The sequence below is a fragment of the Phacochoerus africanus genome, chromosome 8, assembly GCF_016906955.1.
Source record: "Phacochoerus africanus isolate WHEZ1 chromosome 8, ROS_Pafr_v1, whole genome shotgun sequence".
NCBI lineage: Eukaryota > Metazoa > Chordata > Mammalia > Artiodactyla > Suidae > Phacochoerus > Phacochoerus africanus.
This window is the reverse complement of record NC_062551.1, coordinates 110,464,474-110,490,217: the sequence shown is the minus strand read 5'-3', so window position 1 is coordinate 110,490,217 and position 25,744 is coordinate 110,464,474. Positions and strand designations below refer to the sequence as shown.

Genomic DNA, 25,744 nt, shown 5'->3' with positions numbered 1-25,744 from the left:
GCGAGATATCTAACAAAATTCGACACAGAGACATGAAGTGGGCAAATGCTTTTGAAAAAAATGCTCCAGTAGACTTGCCTGACGCAGGGTTGCCACAAACCCTCAATTTATAAAGCAAAGCGCAATTAAACGAGGTATGCCTGTGCTCTCTTGAAGTGACCACTGTCATAAAAAAATTCTAATATTTGACACCCATTGGAACCAGCCCCTTCCACGTGAAATAAACTTATGCTTTGCTCATAGTGTGGAGAATTTCCTTAAGAACAGTCAACATGTACCTAGCACTCAAAGGCTCAAAAGGCTTCTGAAGACAAAGTCACTTGAATATACTTCTGTAAATACCAGCACAGTCTAAACCATATCAAAGACATTTCTCAGAACAGAGGTGCCTACTAGGAACTTATGAGCGTAAAGAGGAGAGAAGTCGGGTGGGGGAAGAGGAGGGCAGGTCTTTTGACAGACCACAAGACTCTAAGTTACCTGTTTAGGGAGACACCCCTTTACATTTTAACAACCACTAAGTTTTTCACTACTGTTGAAGTTGGAGGAAGAAAATAAACTTATCAAGAATATATGATCATATACATATGCTCCTGTCTCTCCATACTCAGGCCCACCTGTAACTTGAGAATGGGACTCTATTTGGAAAGAGGACCTTTGCTGATGTTAGTTAAGGGTCAAGGTGAGATCATACTGGATTAGAGTGGGCTGTCAATTCATTGCCTGGTGTCCTTACAAGAGGAGAGGACAGAGAAGACACAGAAATGACTGTGTGAAGGTGGAAGATGGAAGACACTGGCGTTCTGTTGCCATGGCCACAGAATGTCACAAGCCGCCAGAAGCTGGAAAAGCTGAGAAGGTTCTTTCCAGAGCCTTTGGAGAGAGCAAGGCCTTGCCGAACCTTGATTCCAGACTTCTGGTCTCCAGAAGGGTGAAAGAATTTAACTATGTTTTAACTCTAACCCTAACCCTAAACCCTAACCCTAACCCCATTGTGGCAATTTGTGAGGCAGCCCTAGGACGCTCACCCAGCTTGATACAGGCCAACAAGGATGGTTGCACTGTTCTCTGACTGGGGCCTGGCCCAGCACCGCACACGCCTTACATTTTGTGATAATGGCAGAAAAGACACGACACCACATTTATTTACTTGCTCTCCTCGGCATGAGTGGCAAACTCTGCCTACTTTTATAGGAATTAAAATTCCTAAGTAGCATCCAGTGAGATATTCAGATGGCCATTTGAAAGTTCCTTGGAGACTGTCTGGCACAACTTCACAGTCCCATTTAGGGAAATGGAAACCTAAGATATGAGATTTCATCAAGAAGCCAACCAGCAAATCCCTACCTTCCCTCATCTGCTGGCAAAGCTTCCATTAAAATTACAAACAGGAAAAGTTATCAGTCTCAGCCTAAACCTCATGGGTAACACTTCTACTTGCTTTGGATTTGCTCAATAGTGTACAAAGAACTATGGCAATTCTTCTTTACCTTTTTTTGGTTTGTTTTTGCTTTCTAGGACCACATTTGCAGCATATGGATGTTCCCAGGCCAAACTGGGATCCAAACTTCATCTGAGACCTACATACACCACAACTCATGACAACTCACTGAGTGAGGCCAGGGATAGAACCTGCAACCTCATGGTTCCTAGTTGGATTTATTCCTGCTGCGCCACAACAGGAACTCCCACTTTACCTTCTCATATAGAGGCTCAATGCAAGTAATGAGGAGACAAGAAAAGTATTTTCATTTCATCCCTCAGTGCAGCAAATTCAAATTGTTTTAAACAAATCCAGATGCTAGATGAGGGCACCAAAACATGGCCTCAACATCATTTTGAAATGATAGAACTCAGAAATGATGTTTTATTCTGGTAGTTGTGTTTCTTCTCTCTTGTTATTATTTATTTATTTTTTTTTTTTGGTGCTGTTCCTAATGGTGTGTAGGTAAAGATACAAAGCTGCAACAACTATAGGACCTAAAATGTCTATAGATTTAGCACAGAAAAAAAGGATAGAAGGAAATGCATGAAATATTAAGTGTTTTCATTTTCCTAATAGTATTTTATTTTCTAAATTTTCTACAATGAGAATATATCATTGTTATAATCAAGGGAAAATGCTGGATGGGGAGGGGGTTGGTTTCAGGCAGCTCTTAGCACTCTCTTTTTTCTATAATCTCTTTTAAATAAAAGTTGTAAATAATTCATTTAGAAGACAAAGGGAGGGGACTTTTATATTCTTTTGTACTATGAATTTTTGACATCGCCAACATTAGCTGCTGCTTTAATTTCTAACATTATTTTCCATTTCTCCCATACATAACTTTCAAAATCAACCAAACTAAATATTTACTTCCCTAAAAGTACTTTATCCCCAGCCCCCCCCCCCTTTTGTTTTTCAACCATTTCCCTTAGAAAGCCTTAGAACACAGGACTTAAAAAATCTTAACCATTCTTTTCATTGCTCCAAATTTTATTTCTTCTATGAGAGATTAAACATGATCATTCCGTTTGGAAGTAATACCTTTTTTCTAAAGGCGGCTATGAGAGTTTGCTATTTACACCTCTGCTTAGGAGGAGAATATGCTTCTTCGCCTTATTAGTGTGTTTATGAATCCAAAGTCCATCTCTCCGACTAGAGAACCCCTCTAGGACACGGACTGTCTTGTGCATCTTTGCTCCTCAGAGTCCCATATACAGAAAAAATTTTTTTCCTTCCCTTTTTAGGCCCACACCTGTGGCATATGGAAGTTCTCATGCTAGGGGTCGAATTGGAGCTGTAGCTGCCGGCCTACACCACAGCCACAGCAATGCCAGATCCTTAACCCACTGAGCGAGGCTAGGGATTGAACCTGTGTTCTCATGGACGCTAGTTAGATTTGTTAACCACTGAGCCACGATGGGAACTCCAAAATTCATTAAATTCTTACAAGCATATCATAGGTAGGTACTATATTTTCAGATGAGGAAACAAAGGCAGAGAAGTTAAATAATTCACCCAAGGTCACATTACTGGTAAGAGACAAGGCTGGGAAGGGCAGCCAGGGCTATATTGCCTCAGTATCACCTATGCTAAGAGAACTGAGGAAGATCTAGGTCTGGTCTCATTACTTCTAAGGAGAAGAGCTGTCATCAGAATTGCTCTCATCGTGTATTACCAACAAAGTCAAAAGTCTTCAAGTGAGTTCCTTGGAAGTATTTTCTTCCTACAAATATTCATGTGCAAAGTCCACATAAATTCTAAACCCATTACTGTTACATTATGTGTTCCTCTTACTAACCAGTCAGTGTCCAAGTATGTGGTGACCAACACTTCAGGTTTCTTGCATGCAGAGCAGTCTCTCAAAGTTTCCCCCCCAAAAATATGGCAAAAATATTCTCTTGAGGATTCCCACTGGTAGAATAACTTCAATAAAAACACAACTGCACCAACGCCATACGAGTGAAATGCATGTGAAAATACTAAGAGGTTGTTAAAACGTCAGAGAAAAAGAAAATGGTATCATACGTAAATTCTGCCTAAAGGTTAAAAAAAAAGTTATTTCTGCAGAACAAGACATATTAAAGTATCTGAAAAGATAACACTAAAAACAACAAAACAAAAACTGGCTGCCAGGTCACATACAAACAGAGAATATACGATGCTTTTATTTCCTACACAATTACTGATGCTTCCAGAAAACTAGACCTCATCAATGAATTTGATAAAGTTGCAGGATACAGAATTAATACACAGAAATCTGTTGCATTTCTATACACTAACAAAGAACTATCACAAAAAAATTAAGGAAACAATCCTATTTACCACTGCATCAAAAATAATAAAATACTTAGGAATAAACCTACCTAAGGAGGTGAGAGATCTGTACTCAGAAATCTGTAATACACTGATGAAAGAAACACTGCGTTGATTGGAAGAATTAATAGTTAAAATGACTATATTACCCAAGGCAATCTACATATTCGATGCAATCTCTACCAAAAGACCAATGGCATTTTTTCACAAAACTAGAACAAATAATTTTAAAATCTGTATAGAAACTCAAAAGACCCCCAAATAGCCAAAATGATCTTGAGAAAGAAGACCAGAGCTGAAGAATCACACTCCCTGTCTTCAGACTATACTGCAAGGCTACAGTCATCAAACAGTATGGTATTGGTGCAAAAACAGACACACAGATCAACAGAACAGAACAGAGAGCCCAGGAATAAACCCACATGTTTTTGGTCAATTAATCTAAGACACAGGAGGCTAGAATATACAATGGAGAAAAGACAGTCTATTCAATAAGAGGTGTTGGAAAAACCAGATGTCACTTGTAAAAGAATGAAATTAGAATATTCTCTAACACCACATACAAAAATAAACTCAAAATGGGCTAAAGACCTAAATATAAGGCCAATTACTATAAAACTCCTAGAGAAAAACAGGTAGAACACTCTTTGACATAAACCTGCAGCAATATTTTTTTTTTGATACATCTTCAAAAGTAAATGAAACAAAAGCAAAAATGAGCAGGACTGAATTAAACTTAAAAGCTTTTGCACAGCAAATAAAACTACCAACAAAATGAGAAGTCAACCTACTGAGTGCAAGAAGACATTTGCGAATGATATGATTGCTAAGGGGTCAATATTCAACACACATAAACTCAACAACAAAAAACCCAAATAACCTGATTAAAAATAGGCAGAAAAACTGAAGAGACATTTTTTCCAAAGAGGAAATATAGATGGCCAACAGGCATATGAAAAGATACCCAGCACTGCTAATCATCAGGGAAATGCAAATCAAAACCACAATGAGGGAGTTCCCACTGTGGCTCAGCAGTCAGAACCCGACTAGTATCCATGAGAATGTGGGTTCAATCCCTGGCCTCGCTTGATGGGTTAAAGGGCCCGGTGTTGCCACAACCTATGGTGTAGGTCACAGACATGGCTCAGATCCCACACTGCTGTGGCTGTGGTGCAGGCCATCTACTACAGCTCTGATTCAACCCCTAGCCTGGGAACTTCCACATGCAGTGAGGGCAGTCCTACAAAGACCAAAAAAACCCAAACAACAAAAGTCACAATGAGATACCACTTCACACCTGTCAGAATGAACATCATCAAAAAGAGCACAAATAGCAAATGGTGGCCAAGGATGTGGTAAAATGGAACCCTTGTACACTGTTGGTGGGAATGTAAATTGGTACAGCCACTGTGAAAACAGTATATGGAGGTTTCTCAAGAAACTAAAAGAACTACCATATGACTTAGCAATTCCACTTGGGTTTACATCTAAAAGCCCCCCAAAACACTAATTTGAAAAGATACATGCACCCCAATGTTCATAATAGCATTATTCACAATTGGCAACACATGGAAGCAACCTAAGTGTTCCTCAACAGATGAATGGATAAGGAAGATGTCACATACAGACACACACACACACACACACACACACACACAATGGAATAATACTCTGCCATAAAAAAGAATGAACTTTCACTGTTTTGCAGCAACATGGACCTCAACGGCATTATGCTAAGAAAAATAAGTCAGAGAATGATAAATACTGTATGATACTACTTATATGTGGAATCTAAAAAATGGAACAAACTAGTGAATATAACACAAAAGAAGCAGACTCACAGATATAGAAAACTAATTGTTACTAGTGGGGGGAGGGAAGTGGGGAAGGGCAATATAGGATTAGGGGAAAAAAGGTTATTATGGGTTTACATAAAGTCATAGGTGTGATGCAAAAAAAGCCTTTGACAAAATCCAACACCCATTTCTGATTTAAAAAAAAAAAAAAACCTTCAGAAAGTGGGCATAGAAGGAACCTACCTCAACATAATAAAGGCCATATACAACAAACCCACAGCTAACATCATTCTTGATGGTGAAAAGCTGAAAGAATTCCCACTGAGATCAGGAACAAGACAAGGATGTCCACCCTCACCATTTCTATTCAACATCGTTTTGGAAATCCAAACCACGGCAATCAGAGAAGAAAAAAGAAATAAAAGGAATCCAAATTGGAAAGGAAGAGGTAAAACTATCACTGTTTGCAGATGACATGATACTATAGCTAGAGAATCCCACGAACTCTACCAGAAAACTGTTAGAGCTCATCAATGAATTTGGCAAAGTCGCAGGATACAAAATTAACACACAGAAATCGACTGCATTTCTATATGCTAACAATGAAAGATCAGAATGAGAAATTAGGGAAACAATCTCATTTATCGCCACATCAAAAAAGAATAAAATACCTAGGAATAAACCTACCTAAAGAGACAAAAGACCTGTAGTCTGAAAAGTAGAAGACGCTGATGAACGAAATCAAAGACGACACAAACGGATGGAAAGACCTACCATGCTCTTGGATTGGAAGAGTCAACATTATCAAAATGACTGTACTACCCAAGGCAATCTACAGATTCAATGCAATCCCTCTCAAACCACCAAGGACATCTTTCACAGAACTCAAACAAAACATTTTAAAGTTTGTTTGGAAGCACAAAAGACCCAGAATAGCCAAAGCCATCCTGAGAGAGAAAAATGGACCTGGAGGAATCAGGCTCCTTGCCTTCAGACCATGCTACAAAGCGGCAATCGTCAGAACCGTATGGTACTGGCACAGAGACAGACATCTAGATCAGTGGAACAGGATAGAAAGCCCAGAATTAAACCCACACACCTACAGCCAACTCATCTATGACAAAGGAGGCAAGAATATACAATGGAGAAAAGACAGCCCCTTCAATAAGTGGGGCTGGGAAAACTGGACAGCCACATGTAAAAGAATGAAATTAGAACACTTCCTAACACCATACACAGAAATAAACTCAAAATGGATTCAAGACCTAGATATAAGACCAAACACTATAAAACTCTTAGAGGAAAACATAGGCCAAACGCTCTCCAACATAAACCACAGCAACGTCTTCTCAGATCCACCTCTTAGAGTTAATGACAGTAAAGACAAAAATAAACAAATGGGACCTAATTAAACTTAAAACTTTCTGCACAGAATGAAACCCTAAACAGAATGAAAAGACAACACACAGAATGGGAGAAAATATTTGCAAATGAAGTGCCTGACAAGGGATTAATCTCCGAAATTTATAAACCACCTTCTGCAGCTCAATACCAAAAAAAAAAAAAAAAAAAAAGCCATACAAGCCCATCCAAAAATGGGCACAAGATCTAAACAGATAATTCTCCAAGGAAGACATACAGATGGCCAAAAAACACATGAAAAGATGTTCAGTATCACTCATTATTAGAGAAATGCAAATCAATGAATATACAAATATATAAATCAATATACCAGCCAGAAGGGCCATCATCAAAAAGTCTACAAACAACAAGTTCTGGAGAGGGTGTGGAGAAAAGGGGACCCCATTACACTGTTGGTGGGAATGTAAATTGGCGCAACCACTGTGGAAAACGGTATGGAGATTCCTCAGAAAACTAAACATAGAATTACCATTTGATCCAGCCATCCCACTCCGGGGCATCTATCCAGAGAAAACCAGGACTCAAAAAGACACATGTACTCCAGTGTGCATTGCAGCACCATATGCAATAGCCAAGACATGGAAACAACCTAAATGCCCACCAGACAGAGGAGTGGATAAGGAAGATGTGGTACATGTACACAGTGGACTACTACTGAGCCATCAAAAGCAAAGAAATAATGGCATTTGCAGCAACATGGATGGACCTAGAAATTTCCATGCTAAGTGAAGTCACTCAGGCAGCAAGACACCAACATCAAATGCTATCATTTACATGTGGAATCTGAAAAAAGGACCCAATGAACTTCTTTGCAGAACAGATACTGACTCACAGACTTTGAAAAACCTATGGTTTCCAAAGGGGACAGTTCCAGGGTGGGAGGATGCACTGGGGTTGTGAGAAGGAAATGCTATAAAATTGGGTTGTGATGATCATTGTACAACTATAAATGTAATAAATTCATTAAGTAATAAAATAAATCATAGGTGTGAAAAATTTAAAAACTGTAAAGCACTATAGAATTTAAAGAATCTTTCATTCAATTAAAAAAAAACAAGAAAAAGAAATAAAGGCTTTAATACAATGGAAAACTTTCCTTTTTTTAAAAGAAAAAATGTGGAATTCCCATCGTGGCTCAGCGGAAATGAATCTGACTAGTATCCATGAGGACACACAGTTCAATCCCTGGCCTCACTCAGTGGGATAAGGATCTGGTGTTGCCATGAGCTGTGATGTAGGTTTCAGATGTGGCTCGGATCTGGCGTTGCTGTGGCTGTGGTGTAGACCAGTGGCTACATCTTGACCCCTCGCCTGGGAACCTCCACATGCCCTGAGTGGGGCCCTAAAAAGAAAAAAAAAAAAAAAAAAAGAATTGTTTCAGGAGGCAACGATTTAAAAGGTCCATCGGTCATATTAAAAATCAAATGGATAAAACGGTGAATTTTATTTGTAAACATGCCTCAATAAAGTTGCCTACAAAAACAGTAAATGGAGAATTTCTGGTACTTTTCTTTTTTACTGTTCATCACTCAAGATAAATATTTAAGGCAGCGTCTCAAACTTCAATGCTTAAAGGGGTCAAAGGAAAGTAAACTTATGCCCCCCATACATCCAGCAGACTGTCATACAAACGGGTATATCTAGACATTCTAGATCTTCTAATTTTTCAAAAGAAGTGACAATACAGATTTTTTTGTGTGTGTGATTAAAATATTGGCAGTACTGTGTGAGTCACAGAGAATGCATTTATGGATCAAATCTGCCCCCAAGATCACCATTTTGCAAACTGAGTGGAAGAATACCTTGGGTCTGCTATTTTTGTTATTTTGTGTGTAAGGATATACTTTGCAACACAAAGTTTAAACATGTATATTAAAAAATAACTCTTGAAAAAGAATACCTTTGTAAGAAAACCTAGATGGGCCAAGAAAAGCTTTTGGAATGATATGTGTAGCTTTCATTGTGAGTCAAATACCGTGCAAATTTACAACTATTTTAATATACAGGAACTTGGATCTGAAGTGAGGTTCTGGAACCCAAATGTTCACACTCCAAAGTAAGGAACAATCTGAGCCAAGAAAGATCCAGTGCCCAGGCCCCAGCTTCAGGGGCCATATTTTCAAAGTTAGTGATTGAACAAAGTTGTTCTTATAATAAAATAATTATTTTAATGAAGTATTTGAAATAATTTTAAACATCTGATCAATAAGATTATACACAAATATGGGATTATGCTGCACTTTACCAAAAAATAAAGCCAAGCATTTAAATATACAAAAACAACTTTAGGTATAGATCTCTTCTTAAAGAACTCTTTTAACATATACATAATTTATAGCATTTTACATAAGAACTTGCTGAAACAAAAAAACGTGGCCAGTTTAAAACTTACTACAGTATAGAATATGGCCATAACAGTCCCTATGGGAAGAACAGGATGAAGAATAACATACTTGAGGTTTTTTCCCCCTGAATTCCTTTCCTAAGAAGCACAGCTTTCCCTTTTTCTTTTTTAAACTTTCTTTGGAGGATTTACTTGCTCTTTCTGTATGTGATTCTAACTACAGCTATTATTTTTCACCGGCTACATGCCACAAAAATGGAATTAAAAAAAATCAAAAAAAAAACAGGGTTTGTTTTGCAAAATGTCAGCTTCCTCCTCAGAGGAATATATATAACATGCTTCTCCTAATATATTTAGAGCCGAGATCTCCACGAGTAAGATGCTGACATTACCTTTTGAGTATAGAATCCCAAATGGAATCCTATTGTTGAAAATTTCTAATCATCCATTAGGATTTTTTAAATGCAACAAGATGCTTAAAGTTTAAGAGTAACTAAAAGAGTTTATAAAACTATCCTTCTTGAGATTTAAAGCAATACACAAAACAAAAGAAAAAAACTTCCTCCTTTTGAAATACTATAATTTGAAAAAGTTTGATGTATTTTCCTTTTTTTTGGTTGGGCTGTGATTTTTTTTTTCCTATCAGCAAAACATGTATTGGTTGCTTTGGAATTCCAATTCGACCCCTGCCCCTCTTAGCTGTATGCAGCATATTTCCTGTTTTATGATTTCATTTTCATTCCTGCCGGCCCAGCCCCATCAGTTTGGATGCATCATTCCTTCTTATATGCTCGTCTTTTCCATTTTCAACGAGGTATATCAGCAGTATCAATTTATGGGTTTTCCCAACAAGGATGTTCCCCCCTTCAGTATCAGAAGCAGCACGTGGTGACCTTAAACCAGGGAATAGCAACCTCAAGAACAAACTATCCCCATTTGTCAATGTCTTGACAACAACGGGACTCAGCTGACCAAAGTCGACACAGGCCTTACCCTGTGGCTTGTCACCTTCAACTACAGAAGGTGATGGTCATAATTAGCTAAGCAACTTCTGATTCTAGCCCCCAAATCTAACACTTTGAGTCAATTCTGTACAGGATGAAATACATACAGTTTCGTGATAAGCAGTGACTCTTCTTCCCAGCATCTCAGTGCAGGCCGTATCAGGGAAAGACACCTTACTTGTTAACTGTTGGGCAAATGAGGCAGGCACTAACAAATAGGGCCTTGCAATATTAAACACATTGGTAGGCAGGTGCCTATTTCTGTGCAAACCATATTTCACAACCAATTTTCACAAGACAAAGCTGAATCCTAGTCATTAAGAACCTCATGGGATATACAAGCAAAATATAAGAAAAGTTTATAACTGTAAACAATGGTCTTCCCTATTGGTGATGATTTTCCAGAAACTGAAATTTCATATCAGTGCGACAACGCTCTCTATGTCTTCTTTGGCAGTAAACAGCAAGGATCTGGATGGAGAGGGCCGTGGTCACTTCAGAAGGGCCAGGTACAGAGCTCGGGAATACTTCATCTCCCTCTCCTGCTCCATGCAGAAGATCAGGTCCCTGAGGCATATTCTTGTGATTCTTGGACGAAGCAACTGTTTGGTGGCTGTCAGGCTGGATGTCCCAGAAGCAAAATGGTTATCTTTTAAGCCCTAAACAGAATAAAGAGAGAAGCATGTTTAAAGTCAGCAATCTTTCACAAAGAGAGAACCCATCTCTTGGCAAGAGCCTACCAGCCTCTGCCCCTGGGTTAGGTGCTGGAGGCAATATCACGGTGCAGCTCCACCCTGTTCTCCAGTGGCCAGGGCTCTTGGGGAGACCCACTGCCACTGCAACTAATTCATGCCTTCACGCGCTCTCTCTCACCTGGACCAGGGCCACAGCCTCTTAATTGGCTTCTCCACTTCACTCTGCTCTTTGCTGCACATCGCAGGGCAGACTGTCCTCTTTAAAGGTCTTAGGTAAAACTTTTGGAGTGATAGATGTGGTCATTACTCTGATTGCGGTGATGATTTCACAGGTGTACATATATGTAAGAACCTGTCAGACTGTACACTTCAACTGTGTGTAGGCTTCTGCATGTCAATTATAAAAGTAAAAGCTTCATAGGGTTCAGATCCCACCACTCCATGGTTCAAAAACCTTCAACTGTTCCTCACCGTCCAGGGCAGCGACTTGAACACTTGTACTCTGACAGCTCTGCTAAGCGCCTTACATATTATCTCTTTTCTTTCCTACAACACTGCAGCAAGTGGCATGGGTGCTGTCCCCATTCACCAAATGAGGAAACTGGGCCTATTTAATGTCACCCAGCAACAGTGAGCTGGGACTCAATTTCAAATTTGATCTAAAGTGAATGCTCTTAGTCTATTCCATATTATATCCCACATCAGGTCAAATTCATTACTCGGCTTCCCCTCAACCTTACTTCCCTTTGCAGAGATTGGCAAAAGGCCATTACAGGCCCATCTACTCATCCTTTAAGAGTCATTTCAAATGGTTCTACTTGCCCTCCCTTCCCCATAAGAATTCTCACTGTGGCAATTACCTTACACTGTATTACAGTAATTTCTATATGCTGCTACCACCACCACATACCCACTAGATCATAAGCTTTCTGAGGACAGGGACTATCATTTCTACGCCTCCTAGAACAACATAGATTCTCAGCAATACTTTCTCAACTGGATGTCCTAATTCAAAACAGAACAGCCAATGTGAGTTCTAAATGTCATTCAAAATCAAATGACATTCAATACTCCCGTATTGATATTTTTCAAATATCAATATGCCTATACATCACTGTTTTTAAAAACAGATTGGAAGAAGAAATAAAAAACACAGACTACTCAAACAAACGGTATTTTGGCAAAAAAATGAATCCTTTGTTCTCCCATTCTCTCATTTTTTTTTTTTAACCAAACTGTTTCAAAAACATCTCAATTGGACTGGCAACCTTCCTTTCCCTACTGAAAAACTTATACAAGGAAAGACATTCATCTAGCATAGGAAGAAAATCTTCTGGTTCCATAATATTCTTTTTATAATCATCAAATTTTAATTACTCCCTCTGCATTTTTGGTTTTCAGTTTTGTTTTGATGGAAGGTAAAGAAATCCTCTTTAAGAGCTCTAAAATACTATAGTCAAAACAAGTCAACTTAATTCCATATATGTTCACAGAAGGACTGGGAATACTTTATCTCACAGTTAAATAAAATTCCTTCAAAGATATTGTTCACTTCTGAAAGAATATGATTTCACAATCACATTTCTATACTCATTACATTAAACTTGCTCAAAAGCATCCCTGGAACCAATTTTGGAAAGTCTACATCTTTTTATAAAGACAAAAAGATTAGCGTGGGCTGCATAACTGCCTGGCTACTTCTCCTGGAGCCCCTCTTCAGTGTGGAGCCAGTCTCTCTTCACCTCGGCAAGGTTATTGGTGATGAATGCAAGTTTTACAAATACAAGTGCCAGCCTCTGAGCTTCGGCTAAACATGGCAGTCAAGCACTAGCACACCACTCCTCCCTGCTGAGGCCACAACTTAGCGGGCAGCATAACACAGACACACTCTTGTTTTGTTTGTTTGTTTTTGTTTGTCTTTTTGTCTTTTAAGGCCACACCTGCAGCATATGGACGTTCCCAGGCTAGGGGTCCAATCGGAGCTACAGCCACTGGCCTACACCATAGCCACAGCAACACAGGATTCAAGCTGCATCTGCAACCTACCCCACAGCCCACAGCAATACCAGATCCTTAACCCACTGAATGAGGTTTGATCCCGTATCCTCATGGATCCTAGTCGGGTTCATTAACTGCTGAGCCACAACAGGAACTCCCCAACACAGATGTACTCTTAACTCTTATAAATCATCACTGTCAAAATAATCTTATAAGAATTTTACAGAATGGGCCCACCCAACTCAGCCTTGGAACACTGATAAAAAAAGACACATTGGGAAGAAGTTAATAAAACAAATCATGGGCACTGAGCAGGAACTTTGTTGTATACAGGAGATGTGTGTTTAAAACTACAGTACATTTAGCTAGAGGCACTTTTCTTAGCCAAAAATTAGATATATTATGCTAAAGCTGAATCTATATATGTTTATAAATGTTTCCTACAAAGAGTATGCCAAAAATCCCTCGTTTAGTGTTTTATATTAAATTTTAAATTAAATGGCTAGATGGATACACTATGTCTTGGCAATTTCATTTCTATATAAACATCCAGAAACATGTCATGTGTTTAACAAAAGACATGTATAAGAGTATTTAGCACTACTATTCATAATCGCCCTAAACTAGAAACAGTCCAAATGTTCATTAAGAGCTGAATAAACTGTGGACTATTCATACAACTGGAATACTACACGGCAGTAACAAACCGAGTAACAAGGACAATGTCATGAAAATGTTAAATGAAAGAATCCAGATGCAAAGGAATATGGTTTGATTCCAACTCTATAAAGTTTAAAAAACAGGCAGAGAGTTCCCGTTATGGCACAGCAGAAATGAATCTGACTTAGGAACCACGAGGTTGCAGGTTTAATCTCTGGCCTCACTCAGTGGGTTAAGGATCTGGCGTTGCTGTGAGCTATGGTGTAGGTCGAAGACACAGCTCGGATCTGGTGTTGCTGTGGCTATGGCATAGGCCGGCAGCTGTAGCTCCAATTTGACCCCTAGCCTGGGAACCTCTACATGCTGTGGGTGTGGCCCTAAAAAGCAAAAAAATAAAAAATAAAAGACAGGCAAAGATATAGACGTTGGAACAATGATTCCCCTTAAGGGAGAAGCTGATAGGAGAGGTTTTCTGGGATTTGGTGATGTTCTCTTTCTTAAATTGAGTACTGCCTGCATAAGTATGTTTGTGCTGTGGAAATTCAGTGAGCTTTCATGATTTCATGTATACTTTTCTGCACTGATGTTATATACTTCAATTAAAAAAAATTTAAACTGGCACCCAAAAAAATCTTGTATAAGTAGGAAATTTAAAAAGGAAACAAGGAGGAAAGAAAATTAGGCAAATTGTTAAATAGAAAAAAATCAAGGCGACCTAATCATCTGGGTAAGGAACAAAGGGGTCACAGTTCACGTCCGTCATGTGACAAGCCTGAAGGATCCAAGGGAAAGAGCCCTATCACAGCTGCCAGCACAGGGTTGAAAAGGAGGTCATTCCAACAGGATGCAGCAGAAGGCCTGAGGCAATGTTAGAAATGAAACAAACCCCAAGGGACATTCAGTAACCCAACAGAAATGTCTTTTATAATTCACAGCTTTACAAAGGTGATAGCATTTTCTTCCCCCAAATAGTGACTGTTGGGCAAGTAAATCTTTCTTGAACTTAGATACAAATACACAGCTTATGATTTGGGAAAAGCCACAATCTGACCTGTCAGCTTCACACTGACCTGGCCAGAATAATCAGCTAGCTCTCAATTATCCATGGTAAGGAGGGTGGAACAGAAATTCTAACCTGCCTGCACCATCAGTTTTAATTTTCTTCTTGACCAAGTCCTTTCCTCAAAGTTGTCTACGACTGTTTTCTGGTTACACTATACTGTCGACGCCAAAGAACATGAATACAAAGAGACTAGAATTCGTAAGAAGAGGAAAGAAAAAAAAAAAAAAAACTCTTGAGAATGTACTATTTGCTTCTTAAATAGAGGGTTTTCCCAATTGACTTTCCCCATGAAGATATCCCTTAATCAGCATTCTTCACTTAGATGAAAAAATAGGCAAAACAGAAGATGAAATTCAATGAAGATGAAACAAATAATTCACTAAGTGCACAAGAGATATTTTCAGAAGTATAATCAAACCTAAATGTAAAAATTCTCTAACACTGTCAGGTCAATATGTTAGCCTTCATTAATCTGTTCAATTATATTACTAAATAAAGTTTCTTATTTTATAATGAAACTTCTGAGCAATTATTTTGCTCTAACAAGAGAAAACAGAACAGTCAGTTACCAGTTTGAGAAATAACACCATTTTAAGAAAGAAACTAAAAATTAAAAATAACCAGTTATCCACACCCCACCCAAATTAACATAGCAGGTGCCATGAAGTAAAACCTTTAAAAGCGTCTCATCTTCTTTTCCCGTGTTTCCTTAAATTATGTTACTGCTATACGGAGAAGTAGAAAGAACATCTTTGAGCCCAGGGGCTTCATGAATCCTTCTGAGGGCCTTGGTGACTTCTCAGGGGCCTCTGTTTCCGAGAGCCACCATCCAAGGCTGCTTAGCTTAACATTGATTCAATCCAAGAGTTATCTGGGTTCCTGGGCAACTACTATGGGCAAGGAACTGTTCTGGTAGCATAAGATATACAGGATGACTGAACAGTGGTGAATACAGGTTGTCTCCTCCATAAGCAACCTCAAATTACTTAACTTCTCTGTGCCTCAGTTTCCTAATCTGCAAAATAGGGACAGTAACTATAATTATCTCATAAGGTCGGCTTGAGGATTAAAAGAGAACAATGCCTGGCATACAGTATATACTCTATAAATGTCGTTCATCAGTTAGGAGGCATTGAGGGCTTATAATAAGCAGGAAACAATATAATCCTACTTCCAGATCTTTCTTTCCATCCCCGGTTAAATCAAATTAAACTTTCCTGCTCATGTCCTATTCTCTTAAGTCCTGGCTAATTTAAAGAAATAATTTGTCCTGTCTTACCTTGTCCCTCTTAGTGAAATTTTTGTATTTTAGTTGAGTTCTGAAGGCTTAAAGTTAAAAAGCTAACTACTGGGCATTTCAGACAAATGGTAGGTAGATAAAAGGATGTATCCTGGGATAGGAAGGTTTTCATAAGCTCCTCAAATCCAACCACACTTATCAATACTGTTTCCAGGAACAGATGTCCATTTCTTCCACTCTATTGCCTGAATCACAAGACCAAGAAAACACCAATGTGTCCTTGAATCTTAACAATTAACCAGGAACAGAAGTTGGATGTTTTTACCTCTAAGTGGCAAAGATTCATTACATTTCTCAGACTCTCTACTTGATTTTATTTGAACCCCAATGTCACCTGGACAGCTTTTAAAGGATAACTCAAGTCTTACACTTGAAGGAAAAATAAGAACTAGACATAGAGAACAGGAAGTGGAAGGAAGACCTAGCTCCAGAACAAATATCGAACATCTTCTAAGTCTTGGAAGCAAAGATAAAAGTGTTCAGGATGCCTGGCCTTCCTAAAACAAATACACTGAAAATCCACATTTGAAAGACCTGAACTTCTAGGCCTTAAGGGCAGCAGAGCACAGAAAATACTGAGCTGCGAGACTGACTGCCCTCTGCTGGTCAACAAGCAGAACTTTAAGTAACAGATCCCTTACCTTTCTCAATTTTGTTTCATTCCTTTGAGTTATTTAGGAATAGAGACAACCCTGCAGGTTAACTTCCGCCCTAGAATCCTGTCACCTCTAAGTGTCTCATTTCAACTGTCTTTTATAGAACTAACATGTCTAAGTAGACTCATGTGACATGTAATCATGGGTTTTGAGTTCTAATTCTAGTTGTGAAATTATGAGAGCTATAAAGACAAAGCTGGTTGTCCTATGCTAATGACTATCCCTATCTTTTTTTAATTTAAAAAACAAGTTTTAAATTTTTATTAAAGAATAGTTGATCTAGGAATTCCCGTCGTGGCTCAGTGGTTAATGAATCCAACTAGGAACCATGAGGTTGTGGGTTCGATCCCTGGCCTCGCTCAGTGGGGTTAAGGATACAGCGTTGTTGTGAGCTGTGGTGTAGGTCTCAGATTCAGCTTGGATCCCGTGTTGCTGTGGCTCTGGTGTAGGCACATGGCTACAGCTCTGATTAGACCCCTAGCCTGGGAACTTCCATATGCCGTGGGTGTGGCCCTAGAAAAGACCAAAAAAAAGTTGATTTACAATGTTCCTTCCACTTCTGTTGTACAGCAAAGTGACCCAGTCATACATACATGCACAGTCTTTTTTTTCCTCTCATACTATCTTCCATCATGTTCTAACCCAAGAGACTGGACATAGTTCCCTGAGTTGTACAGTATGACCCTACTGCTTATCCATTCCAAACGTAACAGTTTGCATCTACTAACCCCAAACTCCCTGTCCATCCCACTCACTGCCCCACCGCCGACCACCCCCTAACTTTTATCTCCAAAAGGATCCTTTCATAAATCCTAGACCTCACTGCTCAATCTCCTAATTATGTATCCTAAATTCAACATGTTTCAAATCATTATTCCTCCCCTTTTTCCTCTTCTTTCTTATGTAAAGGAATGGTAATACCATTCACCTCCAATGCCCAAGCCAGAAAACTGGTGTCACCCTCCACCTTTCTTTCATTTACATTCCATCTACCACTCCTTATCAGTCTACTTCCTTAACAGTTTCCAAGTCACCTACATCTTCCTACATTTTCACTTCCATTATCTTCTGCCTAGATGACTTCATCAACCTTCTAAGAAGCTACCCTATTGCCAGTATTAATACTGCTCACACTACAGTGAGAATGATCTTTCTAAAACAGTAATTCCTATTTAAGATGTTTCAATGGCTAAAAAATTCCTATAGGACCAAGTCCAAGTATCTAAGCATGACATAAATAGTTGTCTATGAGCATACCAAACCTATCCCCACATTGTCATCTTTTATTCCTTTCTTCCAATCTCAAACTATTGATCATGCCATAGAATGTTTTGTCCTCTTTGTTTCAGACTGTTAATTCTCTCCTGGAATTTCTTCTCTAATCTCTCTGTCCTAACCTTGCATCACGTCATCCAACTAAGTTCTTTAAGACTTAACTCAGGTAACATGTTTCCCCAATGCTACAAACAGAAGCTTAACTCCAGGTCTAGATCAGGTGCAACTCCTGTGTACTTTAGTGGTGCTCTGTACTTTAAGATCACACGTATTCAATCATCTACCTCTTCAACTTTCCCATTTGCTGGAAAGGAAGGATTCTGTACCTGTGAATACTTTATGTAGCGTTTGGCACATAGCTGTTATCCATCAAAGTCTGTAGTGCAATTATGCATCAAGTGCCACCCACCCAATAATAATCAGTTATGTGAATGGCCAAACAGTGAATATGAGCCAACTATGGGCTTTGAACCTTTTAAACCAAGATCCTACTGTCATCCTTCGCTTTTTAAGCCAAATCAATCTGGGAGAAAAGTTGTAAAGGTAAAGTTCTTTGATGATTTTTTTCCTCAGCACTTCTCATCCCCACCAAGCTGCCATCAGATGGGATTTGCTCAAAAGGCTCTCTTCTGCCACTTTCTCCAAATAGTGAACAAGTGCTTCAACCCACCACATAATACAGCACAAAAGAACAGCCAATAACCAAATAACAGTCAACTCTGAAAAGCAGTCACTTATTGCAAGTTGAAAAGCCTGTGTCAGGACTTTCCTCATAACTCTAGTTATTTTCCTTAACCTTTAATGAAGACACTTACAAAAGCTTCCAAAAACTCAAGTAAACTATGTCCAGAAATAAGTTTTATCTATTATTTTACAAAAACTTCTTTAAAGGACTGCCAGTTAAATATTTTTCTTTCAGAACAAGCTTTGATTTTATCCTTGAAGGATTGTGAATTTTTTTTAAAAGCTACAATATCAGTAAAGATTGCTGTGCCTTATAACTAAAGGCAGATTTACCAATGTATTTAAATGCATTAAGAGTAGCTTTTGTTTAATTAAAGCTCTGGTAAATCTAGAGTTGGTGAACTGCATACAGACTGATGGAAAAAGAAATTCAAATTTATAGGAAAAATGAAAGAGCACTAAAATTGGTAAATATTAAAAAGCTATTTTTATTTTCAGAAATTCTTTAAGAGCTATATGACCAAGTAACAACAATGTACTATGGAGGTTAAAACACAGTATAAGTAAAACAGGTAACAATAACAGCACAAAGGATGAGAGATATTTGTATAATGGAATTATATACTTAAAAGGCATTACATGATATGTGAAGTGGCATTAATTCAAGATTGAGTGTAGCCAGTTAAGGATACATATTGTACCTTTAAACAGATATATACATCAACCATTACAAAAATAAGAGGCATAGTTAAAAAGTGAAAAAAGGATACAGAATGGATTAACAAAAAAAATGACAAGAAAGGAAAAGCAAAAAAACAGAGGGACAAATAGAAAATAGCAAGATGACAGACTCAAATCCAATCACAGTAATAATTACATTAAATGGAAATGGACTAAATAGTCCAAATAAATTTTCAGACTGGATACAAATCCAAAACTCAATTATCTGCTACTCATAAAAGACCAGCTTTAAATAAAGACGCAGATAGGGTGGAAGCAAAAGAATGAAGAAACAATAAATCATGTAAATACTAAGCATAAGAGTGCTGATGTGGCTATAATAATAATATCAAACAAAGTAAACTTTAAGACAAGGAATATTACCACAGATGAGAACAATTCCACAATTACAAAAGGGAGTAATTCATCAAAAAGACATAATGTGTTTGCACCTAGGCAATCAACTAAAATAAACGCAAATTGGCAGGTAACACAGACAAATGTACAATTGTAGTTAAAAAAAAGAAAAATTATGGAACAGTATTCAACCATTAATGAGAAGTACTGATACATGGATGGATACAACATAGATGGATCTTGAAAACACTATGCTAAATTAAAGAAATTAGAAACAAAAGGCCAAATATTGTATAATTCCTTTTATACGAATGCCTAGTATAGGCAAATCCATTTGAGAAAGATGGTTGCACGGCCATGGGTAAATGCAGCTGTACCTAGTTATACTGCTTTCAGGACCCCTCATGGATACTTAGGTATGCTCAAGTCCCTTATATAAAGTGGCACAGCATTTGCATATTACCCACGTTATATCTTCCCATATACTTTAAATCTACCTAATACAATGTAAAGACTATGTAATTAGTTGCCAGCACTTGGCAAATTCAAGTTTTGCTTTTTGGGACTGTCTGAAATTTTTTTTTTTCAAATATTTTCAATCCATGGTTGGTTGAATACACAGATGTGGAACCCTGCAGATATGGAGAACCAACTGTACTAAAATGTAATGAATTGTACACTTTAAGATGATAAGAGATATGGTATGTGAATTTTATCTCAACAAAACCCCTAAACGATTGGCACAGTGTGATAAACCAAATATGTACAAATAAACATTTCAAAACCAAATTATATTTATTCCTTTCAATATTCTAAGCAATTCTTGGGAAAAAAATGCATAAATAGGAATTAAACAATATACTCTAAATAGGTACTGCTGCAGTACCTATAAGGCTGATACATTGTTTTTTCCATGTAAACCAGGGTTTTTGCTGTAACATTAATCGAAAAATCTAAACATTTTATTTGGGAATCTTTCACAGAGAAACTTAATGCCATTTATACTACTGAATACCTTTATTGCAATTTTCTCCTCTCCTCTTTATTCTTGTGTATTTATGTTGTTTTTACTCCGTTAGTAACATTTAAGGGGCATTTGGGAAGAAAGAAAGGTTAAGTCCACAGTGTGCAATTCAACATATTTCACAGGGAGTCCCTGAAGACAAGTTATCAAAGAGTCAATATTTGAATATCTGGAAAATTTTAAAGATCCAACTAAAATTTACATTTATGTTTAACTCATCTATGAAGTTAAATCTACGAAAAAAAGGCAGATTTGTTTATGGAAGTGTGAACAAAATAAAATGTAAAAAATATATAACAAAACATAAAAAGTTGCTTCTTTATCTAAAGTAATACATGCTCTAAATTCTAATGATCTACATGATATTTATAAAAGTCTTATATGACAACAAATCTGTTTAAATCTCTAATTTTGTTTGTCTCCTAGTAGATTTTTAAACTGCTGCATTTCCCTAAATCATTTCAGGTTTAACATTTCAATTATATACTCACATTTCCAATGATGCAATTTAGTAAATATGGCAAAAAAAATGACATCTATGTAAGACCAATCATTCAAATACTTATAAGACTTTTTTTTTTGTCTTTTTGCCATTTCTTGGGCCGCTCCCACGGCATATGGAGGTTCCCAGACTAGGGGTCCAATTGGAGCTGCAGCCACCGGCCTACGCCAGAGCCACAGGAACACGGGATTCGAGCTGCGTCTGCGACCTACACCACAGCTCACAGCAACGCCGGATTGTTAATCCACTGAGCAAGGCCAGGGATCGAACCTGCAACCTCATGGTTCCTAGTCAGATTCATTAACCACTGCACCACAACGGCAACTCCTCCACTTCTCTATTTTAAAACACACACATTTCTGAGCTCTGTGGCTCACTGGTTAATGAATCCGACTAGGATCCATGAGGATGAGGGTTCAATCTCTGGCCTTGCTCAGTGGGTTAAGGATCCAGCATTGCCATGAGCTGTGGTGTAGGTGGCAGACGCACTCAGATTCGTCATTGCTGTGGCTGTGGCTATGGTGTAGGCTGGCGGCTGCAGCTCAGATTCAGCCCCTAGCCTGGAAACCTTCATATGCCGCAGGTGTGGCCCTACAAAACAAAAACAAACAAACAAAAAACCCTAACCCCCCACATATTTCTAAGTTATGTAAAAAAAAAAATCACCCATAAATAATTTTAAATGCTAAAATAAACTGTTAAAAATTCAAGCATTTCCTCATAAGTTATTTTAGAGGATGTTCAACACTACTAAACCATGTTTCCACACAGAAATAGAAACTCAACCTTTGAAGAAGGCACAGTGAAATGGTAGAGACACAATAAATGAAAATTAGTAGTGACCGGGACATTTTAAAATGATTGATCATATTTGTTGCTAACAAGGAAATGGGAAAATAAGGCATTCACACTGTGGTAGAAACTGGCACAAACTTTTTGGAAAGCTCTACGGAAATTTCTGTTAAAATTTAAGATGTGCACACCCTTTGACCTAAAAGTTCCACTTCTAGAAATCAATTCTGCAAAATAAATGAATACATGAAGATAGAGGATGTTAACCGTTCATAATAAAAAAGTGAAAATATTCTAAATGTGTATCAGTGGATCATAGAACTTTGGCACAAAAGTATGTGCCAGTACGTGCAAATGTCCAAGACACACTGCCTCGTAAGTTGAAGAATAGGATGATCTCATTATAGTGGTTATGAGCACAGACTAATATCAAGTTCTCTGGATATATATTTGGGAACTGTGGAACTCCAGGAAAATAATCTTCCTTATACCGCAACATTTTCATTTAGGAAAAATAATAGTATGATTTTACAAAGAATTTACATAGACTAAAGAAGACAATACATTTTAAGTGCCTGATAAAGGTACCCTATTATTATTATAAATGCATTTGTTAATACGTATATATTTGATTGTATTAAGTAGAACTACTGAAACTGCCAATACTTAATAGCTTTTCACCTATGAAAACGGAAAGTTCCTATGATTTAATTTAATATATGCACGTACATTTTTGGAAAGAATAGTCCAAGAAATTTAAGAGTTGTTTTAATACTCTCTATACCATTTGACACTTTCAACATGATCAGAGTTAGGACACATTCATTTCTCCCAAATAAAAAGCTATCTATCCTACTCCCCCAGCTTTAAGCAGTACTACCTTAAGAGCAGAACAGACATACGAGACCTCTTTCTTCCCCCTATAATCAATAATCATGTGTTGAATCAACCTCCTTAAATCATTTGTTGAATCTACCTCCTTAAAGTGTCCTTCGAGAAACTGGGTCCTCTTTATTTCAGAGGAACTTAACACTTCATAAGAAATTTGCAGGTACTAGGCAGGATCTTAGAGATTACATATCTAGGTAAATTCACACTAGTTTTAAACAATGGAAGAAAAGTTATTACTGAAATCTATTCTAAATATTACATTCCAAAGAGCTTTGGTTTTAATAATTCCATATAACTATCCTTATATAAAGATGGGTACAAATAGAGAAAAAAAAAAGTCAAGAAATAAAAATAATATTGACAGAAAAAGAGTCAAGAAACAAAAACAAAATAATATTTTCTGACAAAGAAATGTGTGGAGCACTCTGTGTTTGAGACCATCAGAGGTCCAGTGCTTAAGCTACACCTTAAAATGATTTTTGGAAAAGCAATACTGGGGAAAATAATTAAGACCAGAAGTCCCTGATACCATCTTCTCTGAAGAAGATAAAGCAATGGATTCCATCCTACTCTGTCTCCTGGTATTTTGTTATTTTCTCTTATCTGAGATAGACATACATAAAACCCATTAAAGTTCTATCTGTTCTTAGAACACTTTTCAGTAGTATCATCACCACCTTTCCAGGACGTCCCACCTTCCCCAGACTTCATTTTTGCCTATAAGCCAGAAGCTGCTGCTGAGTGCTTGTTTTTTAAAAAAACAGGTGCGTCATTACTGGCACTTAACCAGCTAACTTAAAGGGTGGAACACCAAAGAGCAGAAATAATGGGAGAGGGCAGAAATCCTTGTTAGGATCAGCATACAGGGGAAAAAAGGGCTACCCACCACACATTTCTTCAGAATCTGAGATGGTTCTGGGACTCCATTAAGTAATTCTTTCATTGAGTTCTAATGACATCCTAAAACACTGAGGATATAATATTAAATGATGAAAAATAAGAAGTTGTTTGTGCCTTCTATGACTAGTAATTTTTTTCTCAGATATATTCAAATTAGTGGAGTGCTCAAGTTATTTCTGGCTGTCTATTGAAGTGACTACAATTATTTTTCTTTTCATAAAAATTATATTAAATTTTCAAAATAGTAGGCACTCAGAGCTCCCGTTGTGGCTCAGAGGTTAGCAAACCCGATGAGCATCCATGAGGATGCGGGTTCGATCCCTGGACTCACTCAGTGGGTTGAGGATCCAGTGTTGCCATGAGCTGTGGTGTAGATCACAGACATGGCTCGGATTTTGCATTGCTATGGCTGCAGCACAGGCTGGCAGATACAGCTGCATCTGGACTCCTAGCCTGGGAACCTCCATATGCCACGGGTGAGGCCCTAAGAAGACAAAAAAAAAAAAAAATAGTAGGCACTCGATTTGTGAAATTAATGCAAAATTATTTCTTTTTAGTTACCTCACACTCTTTCACATACTTGTTATGTAACAGCTCAAGAAAAAAAAAAAAAACACGCATTTTATTACTTTTTATACTGCCTCAGCACTGATTCATAGTAAATTGTGAATCAGTTAACAATCGTTTTTTCTTCAAAACAATTCCAGTTTATTTTCTAAAAAGAACTCTATTTCCCACATAATTTTAAAAGTTGTTACCAGGTGCCAAAAAGTAAACATGAGTGAATTTTCAAACTCTACAATACCTTTAACATAAAACAGGTTAGCCCCTAATGAATATATTTGGCCCTTGAGAGGACCAGATGTCTAGCAGAGTAGAACTATTTTGTGTTTTAAGGCACACACACACAGGATAAAATAACAAAGAAAACATACAGGAGAGATTCTTAAAGCTCTTCTGTGTCCTTTATATAGCATCATCATTTTTTTCTTTATCCTGATTTGTTTTATTGCTGTTGGCCCGTGGTCTTCTGAAAACTCCCTTCCCTCCCTAAATCAAAGTACTCTAGTACTTTACACACCAAATTGGAGCTAAAGGGAAAGGTAAGTTGCCACAATAGATACTATCACAAGACCTCAGGTTTATACAAAAAAATTCTAATAATATCTACAGCAAACTGTTGTGGAATACTGTTTGTGGTACAGGATTTTTTTTTTTTTTCAAAAGTTCATCTCTAAATACATGTAAAAATCAATGAAACTTTCTTCTTACAGAAGTCACTCTTCTGTAAGCTATAGTATGAAATACTCTTGCCAGAGGAATTCAACATCTTACTCTAAAATGGTCCTTTCTCGCCTTCCTTCCCCTATTTAGTCTGCTCATAAAATACTTCAATGTGATGATTTCTATTATTAATGTTGTAGTGAGACCATTAAGAATACAGATTTAGAGTTCTGAAGTAGAATCATCCTATAGGTTCTATCCAAAGAATATTTGCATGGCCAATTATATTTAAAGAATGCTTGGTTTAAAAATATTTACCAGGATGCCTAAATGAGGTGCCTTGCTTTCAAGGTAGGCAAATTAAAAAGGTACCAATAAAGAAGAAATGAATTTCAGGAACACATCTTTAATTGTGAGGAAAGATGGTGAAATTGTTATTGATATCTGACATTCATCTCTGAATTAGAATTCAACTGTGGAAAAAAAAACCTGAAAGCAATTCTGATTTCAATCAAATTTTCTAATTTATTACTCAGCAAAGTTTCAAAAAAGCCACTCTATCCTCCTCTAAAATTCTTACAATTTTACAGGGAAACACTTTAATCTACTTCTAGATACAAAGGGCATATACTTATCTA

The 25,744-nt window shown here is 37.6% G+C and overlaps 1 protein-coding gene across 1 annotated transcript in view; it reads right to left on the bottom strand.

Annotated features, from left to right (window-relative positions):
• Positions 1–9,162: 9,162 nt before the first annotated feature.
• The window catches only part of TAF4B (TATA-box binding protein associated factor 4b), a 113,587-nt gene continuing 97,005 nt past the window's right edge, over positions 9,163–25,744 (bottom strand). The window contains exon 15 of the mRNA XM_047794010.1: positions 9,163–11,024. Within this exon, the coding sequence (XP_047649966.1) occupies positions 10,857–11,024 (168 nt within the window). The 3' untranslated portion in view covers positions 9,163–10,856. The remainder of the gene's footprint in view (positions 11,025–25,744) is intronic.